The sequence below is a fragment of the Onychostoma macrolepis genome, chromosome 18, assembly GCF_012432095.1.
Source record: "Onychostoma macrolepis isolate SWU-2019 chromosome 18, ASM1243209v1, whole genome shotgun sequence".
Classification (NCBI taxonomy): Eukaryota; Metazoa; Chordata; class Actinopteri; order Cypriniformes; family Cyprinidae; genus Onychostoma; species Onychostoma macrolepis.
Genome location: NC_081172.1, coordinates 17453715 through 17469991, shown reverse-complemented (window position 1 = coordinate 17469991; position 16277 = coordinate 17453715). Strand labels below are relative to the sequence as shown.

The 16277-nt window shown below is 38.9% G+C and overlaps 1 protein-coding gene across 1 annotated transcript in view; it reads left to right on the top strand.

The window, feature by feature from the left end:
* Positions 1-16277, top strand: part of LOC131524483 (galaxin-like) — a 51654-nt gene that overhangs the window by 27089 nt on the left and 8288 nt on the right. The window contains exons 2-4 of the mRNA XM_058751626.1: positions 6590-6634; positions 7957-8091; positions 14617-14796. Coding sequence (XP_058607609.1) covers positions 14619-14796 — 178 coding nt within the window. The 5' untranslated portion in view covers positions 6590-6634; positions 7957-8091; positions 14617-14618. The remainder of the gene's footprint in view (positions 1-6589; positions 6635-7956; positions 8092-14616; positions 14797-16277) is intronic.

The following is a 16277-nucleotide window of genomic DNA, read 5'->3' as shown; positions in this document are numbered from 1 at the left end:
CTGGCAACCGAGTTGTGCTACTTGAACAGAGTCCAGACCATCATGCTTATAAGAATATTTCTCTTCGCATAGTTCTCAGAGACAGCTATGTCGTTGCCATCGTTGACACTGGAAGTACGTTCTCACTAATCCAAGAATCTTTATGGAAACGGTTAAGTCATCATGAAGAATGTCAGCCTTGTGGAGGCCAATCGTTTCTGTTGGCCAATGGACAGAGACAAAACTCTCTTGGCAAAGTCAGTTGGAGATGTGAAGTCCAAGGACAGATGGTGGATGCAACTTTCTTCATCATGCAAGATTCTGATCTAACCGTTCCAGTTATTCTAGGAATTGACTTTTTGTTAGAATCCAAGATGGTATTGGATTTCCACAAAGCCCAGTACCGTATGCCTGCAACGCCAGAACCAAAAACTTTTCCTTTTCAACAGCACCATGTTCAACCCTCTACTTATTTCTATCTTGCTCTACCAGGACCCATTTGTGATGAAGAAACCCTCCAGCAGATTCACAGGTTGGCTCAAGTATCAGATGCAGATTCCACTACACAAAAAAAGTAGAGGATCTTATGTTAAGTTGGTCTACTGTGTGCACTCAGCAGATAGGTCGAACTAGCTGCATCAAGCATCGTATCATAACTGTCGATGAAATTCCAGTAAGAAAACGTGCTTACAAGGTCTCAATGGAGAAGCAGCAATTCATAGTCACAAGTACGGGAACTCTTAGACAAAGGAATCATTCGACTGTCTACTTCACCATGGGCCTCTCCTGTTGTTGTAGTTCAAAAGAAGGATGGAGGTTCCCGATTCGGTGTAGATTACCGAGGTCTTAATGCCAAGACACATCTGGATGCTTATCCTATGCCTCAAATTCAGGATATCTTAGAATCTCTCCATGGGGCAACCGTTTTCAGCACTCTAGACTTAAAGTGGCTACTGGCAGTTGGAAATTTAGGCAGATAGCATTAATAAAACAGCATTTGTAACATCTACCGGGCTGTATGAATTCCTTTGTCTACCGTTTGGCCTGAAAAACGCCGCAGCGTCCTTTCAACGGCTGATGGAGCAGGTGTTACGCGAGGTGAAAGGGAAGTGCTGTATGGTATACATTGATGATATTGTGGTTTACTCAAAAACCATTTCAGAACATATTCAGCATTTGCACCAAGTTTTCACATGTCTCCATAGAGCTGGTCTCACCCTCAATCTTAAAAAATGCAACTTTATCCAGAAATCGCTTTCATTCCTTGGACATATCGTGACACAGGAAGGAGTAAAGACTGACCCAGCTAAAGTCTCAGCAGTAGAATCATTTCCAATACCACAGTCCATCAAAGACGTTCAAAGGTTCCTTGGTTTAGCAGGGTGGTATCATCGTTTCATAGCCCAGTTCTCTGAAAAGGCAGCCCCATTGCATTCACTAAAACAGAAGAATGCCATATGGAAATGGAATGAGCAATGTCAACAAGCTTTTGACATCATAAAACAAGACCTTATCCAAGCTCCAGTCTTAGTTACCCCTGATTTCTCCAAGATGTTCAGAGTGCAAACTGATGCTAGTGACATTGGTCTAGGAGCTGTTCTCACACAAGAGGTAGAGGGAGAGGAGCACGTAATTGCATATGCATCACGTTTATTGAGAGGAGCAGAAAAAAACCTACTCCGTGTCAGAAAAAGTGTTTGGCAGTAGTGTGGGCAGTTGAGAAGTGGAGGCAGTATCTGGAAGGACGCACTTTTGAGGTTGTAACAGATCATGCTGCTTTGACATGGGCATTCCAGCATCCAAAACCTTCCTCACGTCTCATACGATGGACCATAAGATTGCAAGGTTTTCATTTTATGGTGAGGTATCGGAAAGGTCAGTGCAATGTAGTACCAGACGTGTTATCAAGAAGTCGTAATGCTCCCCAGGACACGTTACTCATCGCTACTGCTACCAAAACCCTTTCATCGCAGTGCAACCTACCAGTCGACCTCTCACAAATTGCAACAGCTCAAAACAACGACGCTGAGATTCAAGAACTGGTCACTAAAGCAGTGAAAGAGTCAACACTTGACAAGGCCAGAGTTCACTATGTTGTTGAAAATGGTTTTCTATTTTGCAGTGTACCTGATGGTCAAAAACTCCAACTAATCATTCCCGCTGCCCTACGTCAATCATTTTTACAGTATGCACATGATAATCCTCTGAGTGGACATTTGGGAAAACTTAAAACTTTACTCAGGCTTCTTGAAATGGTGTACTGGCCTAGTGTCAGGGCAGATGTATGGAAGCATTGTAAAGACTGTCAAACTTGTCGAAAACACAAACCCTCCACGACTAAGACATCAGGTCTTCTACAAAGTACTCCCATAGTAGAACCTGGATTCATGTTAGGAATAGATCTTATGGGTCCCTTTCCTAAAAGTAACAAACAGCATGAGTACCTTCTGGTTGTCGTTGACTATTTTACCAAATGGGTAGAGTTATTTCCCTTGAGAACTGCAAAGGCACCTCACATTGCTAAAATTTTAATAGATGAGATCTTTATCTGACAAGATAGGCTGGTGTTCTCCATCTAGTAGAGGAACACAGTTTACCTCCCATCTCATCGACCTTGTGTGCAAACAGTGGGGAGTAATTCAAAAATTAACCACTGCCTACCACCCTCAGACAAATTTGACAGAGCGAGTCAACAGAAACTTAAAGACAATGATTGCGTCTTATGTGGAGGATCAACATCGGCAGTGGGATAAGTGGTTGGCCGAGTTCAGGTATGCCATTAATACTGCCTGGCATGAAAGTACAGGGTTTACGCCAGCAGAAGTAGCCTTGGGATGGAAGTTGAAAGGCCCAATGGGAAGAGCTCTACAACCGCTGCCTGACCCTAACAGCCCAGCTTACCCTATACTGGAACGGCAGAAAGAACTAGTCAGCTTGGTGAGGGAGAATGTAGAGCGAGCTCAGAAGAAGCAGAAAAGATACTACGACCAGCGTCATCGACCAACTCAACTTCAAGTTGGAGATGTAGTTTGGGTACGAACCCATCCCTTATTCAAAGCAGGTGACGGTTTTATGGCAAAACTATCCCTAAGTGGAAAGGTCCTGCCACAATTGTAAAGAAATTGGGTCCAGTTAATTATCAAGTCTCCCTTGTGTCTAGTCCCGGTGCTGTTGACACATCATGTTCAAAACCTTAAGCTCTGCCACGGGTATGTCAAATCTTCCACTGAGAGAGGAGGTATGTAACCACCCAGAGTTTGGTTCCTGTTTTTCTTTGTGGTGTTATGCCACTACTGGGCACTAGAGGGTGCTCCAGGTGTCATTCTCCCGTGTATATAGCCAGGTATAAGGGGAGAAGTAGTGAGTATTGTTTGGGGAAGGGGAAGCATGGTTCTTCTCCCTTGGTTCACCCAAATTGTTCAGAGTCCAGATTGAGAAACTTTGGTTTCAAGCTCATTCTAGTAAGTGTTTTTTCTTTTCTCTGGATTGTTAATTATTGGGTGTATTATATGTGGTTACTTCATGGGCAAGCTGCATTTTGTTTTTCATGTTTATAACTCCTGTTTGGTTTCTAAGTGGCACGCTAATGCTAGTTTATATGTCTTGTTTATAGAAGGACTTTTTATATACCATCTTCAATTTTGGGGGTTCTATGTTGCTGTTTTTTCCTGGAACCTAAAAGTTCTACACCCTGAGGACAGTGGCATCAAAGCCTTGATTCATCTCCAGGTGTTTGGTTGGAACCTGAGAGTTCTATACTCTAGAGAGGACAATGGTATCAAGTCTTTGCATTTTCACTTTGTTGTCTGGATCATTCACAGGACGTTTTTTTAATTAATCTGCATTGCTATAACGGATACAACTGACTCTAAGCTCCTGGCAGTTGGAATTACTCTACAGAGGACAATGGTCAGTTAAGGTTGTTTTTTTACTTCATTGTCAAACAGTGTCAGAAGTATATTTGTGTTTTTGGGGTTTGTTAAAGGTGTTTATGTACTTTTACCTTAAAAGTTTGGCCACTGAGTCCCTCCCTCAAATTTATATGTGGCTTGTCTCACTGGGTGGTTCTTAGTGGGACAGTTACAATGTGTTTACTTCACAAAACAGTGCTCCTCACAGTATTGCAGTCACAGCACACAAGTCACAAGGGAAATACCATTTGTTTGTACTTCTGTTGCTGTATTGCAGGCTTCTGGCATCGCTCATCTTCTGACCGCAGTGGAAGAAGGCCTTAACCTTCCAGAGTCCCCCTGCCTCAGGCCAATCCAAAGTCCATCACAGTGTCCCTCTGCATTCAAGACAGACTCTACATCAGGAAAAATGCTCTGTGCAGGGAAAGTTTCTCACAGTTACAGTCTGGGAGAACTTCTGTGGATTGACACTGACCTGGGAAGCAACTCCATAGAATTTCCTTTGAGTGAGTTTCCCTCCAATCTGATGCTCCAAGGAGAGAGATTTACTTTAAGGGCAGTCATTGCTTTCAAAGGAGGCTTAACCCAGGATGCTCTTGGACATTATGTGGCCTACTGCAGGAGGTCTCCATGTGTTTGGGAGATGTATGACGACCTGAGAAGTGGAGTGACAGGAGTGTCAGAAAAAAACAAAATATGCCCACATGCAGTGTTATACACACAAGATTGATTGCACTGTTTACATTTAAGTATTTTTGTTGTATGCCACACACTTTTGTTTTCCTACTCCTGTTTGGAGAAGTTGTTTCTGTCTTCTGGAAGTCAGGCTTGATGGAGTTTGCACTTAAATCTATTATTCTGTGTGGCACTTTTGCCTTGAAGGCATGACAGTGTGCCATGGCTTGTCAGTATTAAGTGTTTTTAAGTAAGTTTTTAAAGAAAAAGCAAAATAAAAGCAGCACAAACGAAACTTCTACATGCACAAACCAGCACTAACGAAGCACTAACGATTGAGACTACTTTTGGTGATTTTGGAGCGTGTGAGGGGCTGGTGACGTCATAATTAAATAATATTTTTAATTATTAATATCTAATAATTAAAAAAACCAAAGCAGCACAAACGAAACTTTTACCGGTACAAACAAACGAGACTATTCGGGGTGAATTTGGAGCATGCGGGGGGGCTGAGTGACCTGAGAATGACTTTTAAATATTATTTTAATATCTTAAAAAACCAAAGCAGCACAAACGATTTTTTTACGGCACAAACCAGCACAAACGGAGCACAAACAAACGGGAGTATTTTGGGAGAATTTGGAGCATGTGGGGGGCTGGTGACCGTAAAATTCAATGTCTAATGTTTTAAAAACTGAAGCAGCACAAATGAAAATTGTTACGGCACAAACCAGCACAAACGAAGCACTAACGATTGAGACTATTTTTGGTGATTTTGGAGCATGTGGGGGGCTGGTGACGTCATCGCCTATAATGTCATGTCTAATAATTTAAAAACCAAAGCAGCACAAACTAAACTTTTACCGGCACAAACCAGCACAAACGAAGCACAAACAAACGAGACTATTCGGGGTGAATTTGGAGCATGCTGGGGGGGGGCTGAGTGACCTGAGAATGACCTTTTAAATAAATATTTTATATCTAACAAACCAAAGCAGCACAAACGAAAATTTTTACAGCACAAACGACTGAGACTATTTTTGCGATGTTTTGTGATGGGTGGGGGGCCAACTTCACGGAGGTTAAAGTAATGCATTACTTTTAAATTAACAAGAAAATATCAGAGTTACTTTTTCAAATAAGTAACGCAAGTTACTTTGTTTTCCTATTTATTCACTGACACCTTTCCTGTCCCCGTGTTAAGAGAAATTGGCAGGAAGTGTAGAGGCAGAGGCATTTTTTTTTTCAACCTGTGGCTTATTAATTTCACTGTGTGAAAGAGCCTTTACAGTTGCCAAAAATATGACTTTTGGGTTTTCTGTTATTAAAAATAAGCGAGCCCAGCTCAACAGATCAGCACGGGACTACATACACCTGGAGAATAAATAGGGAGACAAAGGAGGAGGGTAACGAGGGAGACACAGTTGGACCAAGTGAAACAATAATGAGGTGACAAGATGGGAGGGGACAAACAATAGACAGGAGAAAGCACATGGCACCAAACAAACACAACAGAAGCCATGTGCCTACACAACAACACAGTGTCCTCTGGTGGCCATCCTGGGCACACCAGCTGAAGACTGAAGTTCTAATAACATTTGTAATAGATGATAGGAAGCTTTTGTTTAGGAAGGCTTTAATCCTTTTTTCCCCCCTACATTTTCCTGGGCTGCGTTTCCCAAAAGCATCGGAAGCCTAAGTTGATCGTAGCTCCATTGGTGGCAATGGGTCTACGATGTATTAGGCTTACGGTGCTTTTGGGAAGCACAGCCCTGGACTTGTCTCCTTGTTCCATTTTTAGAAACCAAATTCACATGCTTTCCAGTTTTACTGGAGAGGCGGGGTTTAACTAATATAAATTCTCATCACTTTGCATCTGGATGTCTGTTTCTGGTTTCATTGAACAGGGATGCACAATGGAAATCTACACATCAAATGCATGTAATGTATGGCAGTTCACCTTTTAAAGTTGGTTGTCAGTGGAATCTGGGAAAATTTGATTATTTTCTCTGCTTAATTTGCAGTTTTAGTAGCAATCTTGTGTGTGTTTGTCGCACCATCAGGACAAGGTATGTAAATGCATTATACTTTAGCTATAGAGGCATGTTTTAGAGGCGTATTATGCTGCTGCAAAATGCATCAGTAAAATAAGTGATTGAATGATTAATATCAGTAGTTTTGTTCTGTGTCATTACTTATGTAGGCTTTTTTTTTTTTTTTTTTTTACTTTAACAGATGCATTCTCTTAATGTTAAATTCAGAGACAACTCTAATGTTGAGATCTAATTTGTATGTTTTGATTTTCTAGGAAACTGTGTGAACAGAATATAAACACACCAAAAGGTTCCCATTGTAGTGTACTTTTTCAAAACTGTACTTGCAGATATAATATTAAATTAAATAAAAGGCCCTTTACTGTAGTAAAGTACTGTAGAGAACACTTTCATGCGTTTCTTAACTCCTAAAAAGTGCATTTGTTATAATGTCAAACGAAAAGTTTTACGTTTTAAATAATTATGTTTGAATAATTTTATGTCATGCTTTAAAAAAGGTACACTTATTTTGATGTGTTGATTAACATACTAAAGTATGTGATTATGATTTTAATTGTAGTGTGGTATTTGATTATATTTAAAGTTAATAGATTATAAAATGTACAAAACTATAACTTTATCATTACAAAACACATTTAATTACGTGACATAAGTTTCAAATGCATATCAAAATATAATTTAGTTTACCATAAATGCTTGTCAGTACATTCTGCAGGACACTTAAGACAAAAGTAGTAATTATGAAACTACATAGAAATGTGTATTTAAATCCTATTTATTTGGGTGAAAATAAAATTGGCACTTTAAAGTTATTACATTTAAAAAAATTGAAACTATAATATTTTAAATTTAATTGTTAATAGCATGCGCTTAAGTGTCAAAACATCATATTCGATTAGCACTTAAGTATATCCTATTAAAATATAGTTTTTCCATAATAAGTACTCTTTAAGTGCCCTGTATTTTTTTTCAGTGAAAAAAAATAATAATTCAAATTAAAAAAATTCCACAAATTGGAGACATCAGATGATTAACGGAATCAGCTGAACAATTAATTGAAAATGCAATAAGTAGTCACTGAACAACACCAAAGTTTAAAAAAATAAAATAAACCCTAATGGTCAGGAAAAACCCCTAAAGGCGGCAGGAAAGATTTTAATTTTCCATTAAGACCAAAAGGTTGCTCCGTTTTAACTTGAAAGATCCAGCAGCTTTCACATTGTAGTAGTCTTTGATCAGTGTTACTTTTTTTTCCCCCCACAGGGGACAGGTTGTGTCTTTTTTTTTCTGTTCAAACTTTGTTGTTCCTATTTTTCTTTTGTTTTAATATCTTCTAGGTGATGTAACTAAAGGATTGAGGCAACTTGAGACTGACTACTGTAATTCTAGTGCCTACAATCCTGTAAATCAGATTTGCTGTAATGGGAGGCTTCAAAATCGAAGTAGTGCTCACGCAAAATGCTGTGGCCAAGGTAGACAATCCACTTGATGTGTCTTAGTGTTTGCTCTCATTGGGCCTCATTCATGAAACATTCGTAAATGAGTAAATTCTGAGTAATTTGAGCATAAAACGACCTTCCCAAAACTCTCCTCCAGATTCACAAACACTTCGTAAACGTCCGATTTGACAGTTAACATGCCTATGTTAATGAATTCCAGTATAGGGCGCTCCTGCACGCTCATTCACAATTAGCATAATCCCCACCTATGAATTACAGCTGTGCAAATTGCGTGTCCAGGAACGCAGTGGAATATTATGGTCTACTTTCTCAGGTTTGGCTCCAGTATGCTGCATAAATGCGCCACCCCAATAAAAAATATTTATTGTTTTTAAAAAAAACAATAAATATTTAATTAATGTGTCCATCAAAGCATTTTTAGCCAGCTGAAAAATGCCAGGTGCTCTTCTGGAAATGACCAGCTGGTGACGAACGCTTTGGTGGCACAGCGTTTTTCCAGCTGAGAGGCTTTGGTTGCTGTGAGTACTCACAACCGGCGCAAAGTCATAAGAATGTGTCTGAACAGATTCATGCCCACTTTTAGGGGAAAACAAACCGCCATACAGTATCAGATCGAGGAAGTGGACTAACCTTACAACATGCCAAAGATTTCTTGTGTGGTTGGGTGCACCAATAATGTTTGTAAAAACCCAAATTTATCCCAAGCTACCTGCCATCATCCATATCTTGCTGTTATGGAAATAACATGAATTACGGATGATGCTATCGAAAGCTAAGCCAGGCTAGTGCTGGACAGAAAAGTGCACTCAGTACTCTAAATATAAGGACATAATATATACATTTAAAGATGTTTACTTTCAAATACGAAGTAAAATCATTCATGGCTTACCTGGTGATTCGATTAGGTACGAGTAAATGTCCGGTAAGACACCTCTGGCCACTGGGTGGGGTTGTTACACCAATTTGACGCTGGGAGAATGAGTTTTTAAATTGACCAAATTAAATTTGTGGATGTATCTTTCACGCTCTATGGCAGGCAGGGTGGACATAGAATTACTTGACATGTTTAATCTTAGTGATTTCTTAAGTTATTCACGCCTGCCGGCTGTGTGGACGTTTCTTTGTGCCGCTATTTTGTATTGAAGCCTATGGGAAGTCTAGTTTATTTTCCCCTAAAAAGGGGCGGTGACGAAATTGACAGTTAAGTTCCCGGATGTGCCGGTAGTACGTGTAGGAATATCCACGGCGGCAACGTAGTATCTCATTTTGAAGAATATTACTGAATATAAAAATGCAGTAACCAGCAATATATTTGTTGTACAGGATGATTGGTCGGTATATTATTTGTCCCGCCCCTCCTCCATTGATTGGACAGCTGGGTAAAGTGACAGTGGCAAGCGCTGCATTCTACCCAAAGCTAAACAATTGATCAACTCTCAGATACAAAGAAATAAATAAAAAGACCAAACAAACTTGTAAAATATTATAAATGGCAGTGCATCAAAATTCAGTGTCATCTGTTTGCCAATAAGAACAGAACGTTTTATGCACCATTACACGTGGTAGGGAGCAGGTGTAAATTTCTTTTGTACCAACTAACGGTTTGAAAATACGAACATTTTCATGAATTCGAAAGTTTACGTCAGGCTTTACGAACGAAATTCGTTCTGCGCGTGTTTCATGAATCGCTACGTTTACGGACATCAATACACCAATTTTAATACGATTAAAGACAATACTCTGATTAAAAGTCTACCATGTAAACAGATTTTTTTTTTTTTTTTTTTTTTTGATTACCTTAATCCGGCTAAAGTCATAATCGAAGTAAACAGAAATCGAATTAAGACATGTGGAGTAGGCTCCTATTTTAGTCGCATTATTGAGGTGCAGTACAGACATGTACACACCTTAATCAAACTATTACTGTCCTGCAGGACTTTTCGCCGCATTTTGCGATAGGACACACACGGCAGCGGCCAACCGTTTGAAGGCAAATAAAAGAGCTTCAATATGAAGGTAAAATGACGTCAATTTTTTGCATGTGCAGGGTAAGATTTGTGAAAGTGTACATAAGATGGCGAGCGTAAATTAATTTTGCATTTGCAAGAAAAGAGTTGTAAAAGTGCAAAAGTGCATTTCAAGCGTAAGAAAAAAAGATTTGCAGTCTTTTACTGTTTTTTGTAAGTGTAATTCATGTATTGTGAAACTGCAACTTCATGCCAAGGCAAAATAAATATGATCTGTATTCTTCTGACTTTTATTTTTCCGCGCTTACACTTTTGGCACTGTTGTTTCGCCCAAATACAGCCAAAAGTATTGCAAGCCTGTGTCCAGTGTTTTGCAAGTGAAAACAACCTTATCAAGAACTGCAAATCAGATTGACCGCCTAAAACCAATATGTGTGTGTAGAAAAAAAAAATCGTAGCAACTGTCTAAATAACTTCTTGCGTGCACAGAGCAAAATGTTCCCCAAATAACCCGCTATGTATGTCTGCATCTTTACGGTTTTGGCACGATTCTCTCACTGATTTGAGATTTGCAAGCCTGTGTGGAAGGCGGGACCTTCTTCTTGCAGCCAATCAAATGAGGCTTTCGCTGACTCTCGATTTACTCTTATCTGATTAGTTCAATAAACACTCCAGACGTGAGAACACATCTTTATCTTAATTTGACCCAGTGTCATTCTTATTGTGGGGATGGTATTTTTAATTTTTAGTCAATCAATACGTTTACATGGACAACAGTAATCTAATTATTTACCTTATTCTGAATAAGACAATGTTATGATTAAGGTGTTTACATGAGTTGCTTTTAGAATAATCCTTTCATGTTCCCGGTTTACATGTTACAGTACATAGATCGATTAATGGAATGCGTCATTACGTCACCACGCGACGACATCTGATGTAATTTCACGTATAAACCAAGCTTCAACCTCCCGCTCTCTATCGTGAAGCCAACACGGAAGTGACTAAAACTGCAATTCATCGACTGGCCGCTGGAGGCTGGTTGCAAAAGGGAGTCAATCCCATTGACTCTCCATGTTAAAATGTCCAACTTTACAGCAGAAAAAGACATGTTTACAGCCTGGTGCAAAAAATGATTTTGGTCTATATAGCTAATTTTGCCCCTCCGTTTAAATTATATTAAACCTTAAAGTAATTAAGGGCGTGGCCACTTGAGTGACAGGTGGATTGCCGCTCTGCTCCAGAGTGTGAAACTCGCTACTGTGAAACTTAGAAAAATGGCTTTAAAGATTTTTATTTGTACAGAAAAAAAATTATAGGTAGGACACTGCGAATCTGGCAATTGGATGTTTTAATGAAAATGATCTCAAACTTGATTTCTACCGCTATATTGATATTGTACTCCGCTTTTGCACTGTCTGCAAAAAGTGAGATGTCACACCAAGGCAAAAGGCAGCAACTTCCACATTATATAGGGTGCTGATCACCATTTACAGAATCATTTTAGTAACTGGATAAAATGTAGTGATCATTGGCTAGGCTATAACATCTAGAAATGTGATTCTTTTTTTTCTGACCATAACAACCGGATACCGTTTTGCAACCAATTTATTTGCAATGTTCGCTAATATTAAAGGATGCAAGTCATAGTCTATTGTTTTTACGTCGAACTGAATAGCTTAAGAACGACTTGTGGATGTGAACGCCAGCAGGGATAATGCTCCGAATGATTGTGAATTAAACATCCCCGATGGTGTTCATTGCAATGGATTTTGTCCACTTACAAGAAAAGGAAGGAAAATGATTAAATTGCTAACAGTTATTGATTTTGTGTGAGATACGCAGTCAACGGCATTTGAGTCCTCACGTACAGAAGTGTACAGCCCCAGACTGACACGGAGTGAATAGAGTGGGGGAACTATGATGTCACTTTGTAGGCTAAAACCCGGAAGCGAGTTAGCATTTCAGCACTTCCGGTTCCAGCGTCCCAGAGTCAGTGGGTTTTTTGAATGGGATTTTAGTTAAATCCCTAAAATAAGGTCCGTGGTTCACAAGGGCTCAAGATACTTTCACGTTTTATTCTACAACATAAAACACACCAGTTACACCCCACTCCTGATTTTTTTAAGCTGTTACGTTTCTTAAAAAAAGACGGTTGCTAACAAGTTGCTAAATGGGACTACAGGCGCTGTCGGAGACATTAAACGTCATCACGCCGAACAGTATATCAATTTAGTATTTTCCAGTTGTAGTATAATTTATAATACAATTAATTTTAGGATAACCAATGAGTTTACAGCATTTTATATTGTTGTTCGACAATGTTTTTTTGCTTTGCCCCGAAATGCGACAAGTCTTCGGAGGGAAGATGCTCGTTTTATGACTTACTGATGCGGAGACTCTGGGTTCAGACCACAAGGTAAATTATGATTATTACATGTAAACACCACATTTACCGGCTTTACGTGGTGAAAGTGAAACTTTAATGATGCATAGTGCTTAAAGCCACGTCAAAAAAAAGTGTACGGCCGCATGAAGTTGTTAGAAAGAGATTGTAACGTTAGAAGCAAGGATAAAATAATATTTTGTGTACCCACCCGAACAAAATGATAGCTGAAATGTGGTACTTTGTTCACTAAAATAAGTTTAATCTTACCATATCCAAAGACTCGCTGTTATTTAAAAGATTAAATACGCAGGGATACGTTTTTAATTCAAATATTCATGTTAATCAAGGATTTATTGACTTTTAATGCACCTTATTTCGAAATGTACAGAAATACGTGCTTTAAATGTCCTTTAGTTATGATTATTTCATTTATTCACTATACTATTTATTACTAATGTCTCATTTCAGCTTTATTTTGGCTCTAGTTTTATATTTATTCCAGTTTATATGAAAAGGTTCATGTAGTGTGGATTAAAATTCATATACAGAGTAAATACGTTTCATTAAACATGTTAAAAATAAGTTTGAAACAGTTCTCGATAGCGCGGTGGTGGTGACGCTGAAGGCGAGCGACGGTGGTGCTGTAGTTCGTTTATAGCCTAAGTTTAGCTCTTCAGTTCTGGCGCTTTTATTTAGGCTTCAAACTTCATCAACGTTATATTATTTTGTGAAGATTATCATGATGGACAAAACGTGCAAGTTTCATGAACTATGGTTGAACACATCTTATTTTTTGCGATAATCCAAAAGTCTATGGGAAAATCCCATTGGCTTTTTGTCGAAGGAACCAGTTTCATGCTAACCGCCGATCCGCCTACAAAGTGACGTCATAGTTCCCCCACTCTATAATCTGCATTATTAAAAAAAAAAAAAAACAACTTTAAAGATTTACGATTAATTATTGTTGCCAAGTTATCGAATCGTTATTGCTTACAGTGCTTTGTTATATGGAGCAGTTTGTTAGATCGCGATCTCTCTCATTTGTTTGTCTAATCAAGTGCCGACAGATGTATAAATGTACACAAGTTACACCGTAATTTAAACGTGGCAGACTTTATTGGAAAGTAAAACAAAGTCAGAATACCGTCTAACTCCTGCTGCATTCGTTCGTCAATACTGTGCCAGCCTGAGCACTGTAACTTAATTTGAGCTTTCAAAAACAAAATCAAAGAGCTGTAACTGATGTTATACCGTGTTCTGCCTTGGTTTCACCGGGGCTTTTCTCCATGATACAGGTCATAATGTCCCAAAATGATCAATAACTCATTTTCGACCAAAAACTAGGTTATGGTGTTTTGTCTTTGCAAGGCAGCACTGCTGTCACTATAGACAGGCGTGGTTTCAGCTCAGCTTCACCCACGTCCCGCCTTTTTGCCCATTTTCAATTATCCGGGAGCGACGCGTTTCCAAGATGGCGGCGGTCAGCTCCGCCCACTTTAGGCTTCAAAAATGCTCTTCAGAAACCTACGAGTGACGTCACGGACACTACGTCCATTTTTTTTTTTTTTTTACAGTCTATGGTATAAACATAGTTCGTCTTCGTTATGATGCCATATACAGTTTTGGGTGTTTCATTTTTAATTTTATGAACGCTTCAAGTGCAGTTAATTATTTGTAAGTGCCTACAGATGACGGCGGTGTTGAAGCTATTTTATTTGCCGTCAAACGGTTGACGACTGCCGTGTGTGTATCATGTCGCAAAATGCGGCGAAAAGTCCTACACGACGGTAATAGTTTGATTAAGGTGTTTACATGTCTGTACTGGCCTTCAATAATGCGACTAAAATAGGAATACTCCACATGTCTTTATTCGATTTCTGTTTACTTCGATTATGACTTTAGCCGGATTAAGGTCATCAAAAATCTCTTGTTTATATGGTAGACTCTTAATCAGAGTATTGTATTAATCTTATTAAAATCGGAGTATTGATGTCCATGTAGTGAGGCCCATTACATCTTTTCCTGTTGCCTGTTGTGAGTGTTTATAGCTTTATTAATAAAATAAATGCTTGTTACATTTAGAGAGGAAAAACTTTTTTTTTTTTTGTAATGGTTAAGATATTTGGATGAGACTGTTTGAGCAAGAATAATGGCTTTGTTCTCTCTCGCATTTATTTACAGTCATGTACCTACCGACAACTCATATTTGTTGTGGTGACAACAAAATGTTTGAACTGAAGGAAAATCTCTCTTGTTGTGGCAGTAAATCATTTAACAGGATGATCCAGTATTGCTCTTCTACAAACATCATTCTTGAAGTGAGGCTCAAAAATGAATCTAGCTTTTCACCACATTCAACAGGTTTGTCTTTACTGCCCTTACATGGATTTTTTCCCCCTTATCATAATAGGCTAATTTTTCTGTTTGTTTTGACTGAACCTTTATGTTTAAGCACAGGTAATTTACAGATATCCTCATTAGCCACTTAACATTAAATTGCAGTAAAATTAAATATGAAAACAAATGTGCCTTTTTTTTTTCTGTCCTGCATCTTTATTGGTGTTATTCACACATCTGCAACCAGTGATCTCAAACTCAATTCCTGAAGGGCTACAGCTCTGCACAGTTTAGCTCCAACCCTAATCAAACACACCTGATCCAGCTAATCAGGGTCTTCAGGATTACTAGAAACTTCCAAGCAAGTGTGATTTGGAGCTGGTTGGAGCTAAACTCTGCAGAGCTGTGGCCCTCCCGGGGTCCGTTCTTCGTACCTCGCTTAATACATCTGAGATGATTTGAAAGATTCCAGATCTTCTAATCCTGATAATTTATCTCTGGCTAATTTGGTTCTTCAAATGAATTTGCGGATTTGATTAAAATATCTAGATTAAGCTGTCTAAGATTACTGCACGTTCTCGTGTTCCCCAAAAAGGGCAGATACTCGAGACCACGATCAGCAGTTGGCTGACGGCAATACAGTAACGTAAATGACATTATTTTTAAAAAAAGACACCTGATGAAAAAAAATTGACAAATTTCTGGACTTTTATAAGAAAACAGTCAAGCGAACAAACTACATAAATGGTACAATAGATAAATGAAATGTGCACTTTTTATTTTATTTTATTGCATGATTTATATTCACCATTTCTAGTATTTGTACAGGCTTTACATTTTTATTTCAATGTTGTAATTAGCAATTCATTTAAATTTTATCTTTGAAACAGATTTGTTATGTGACAGCATTAATTAAAGTTTCTTAAGGGTCAAGATGAAGTTATCTGTGTCTCCTGTGCTCAACCAAGCCTCTCCCATAATATCTGTCATCACTCAAATTATTATGCACAGCTCAAATGAACTGTATAGCATGTGTGTAGCAGTGTCTACACCGGACGAGAGCGGACCGGCGCAACAAAGTACAATGGAATAATCAGTGATGCTGTCTACACTGGAAGCGGTGCTGCACGACAGATCCTGATTTTAAGTATCAATTCCACCTAAAAAGATGCAATCTAATCCTGTTTACATGAAATAAACCTGCTCCCGAGCAGGTTTAAGCTTATGGGCCTGTTGCTATGACAGCAAGTCCAGGATAAGCTTCAAAGAACTAACCAATCCAAAATCAAGCGAAATCAACAATCAAATCCAGTAAACGGAGTTAGCGATGTACAAAGAACAGGCCCCAGGAATTGAGTTTGAGACCACTGGTTTAGCTCCAAATCACACTTGCTTGGACGTTTCTAGTAATTCAGAAGACCTTGATTAGCTGGATCAGGTGTGTTTGATTAGGGTTGGAGCTAAAGTGTGCAGAGCTGTGGCCCTCCAGGAATTGAGTTTGAGAC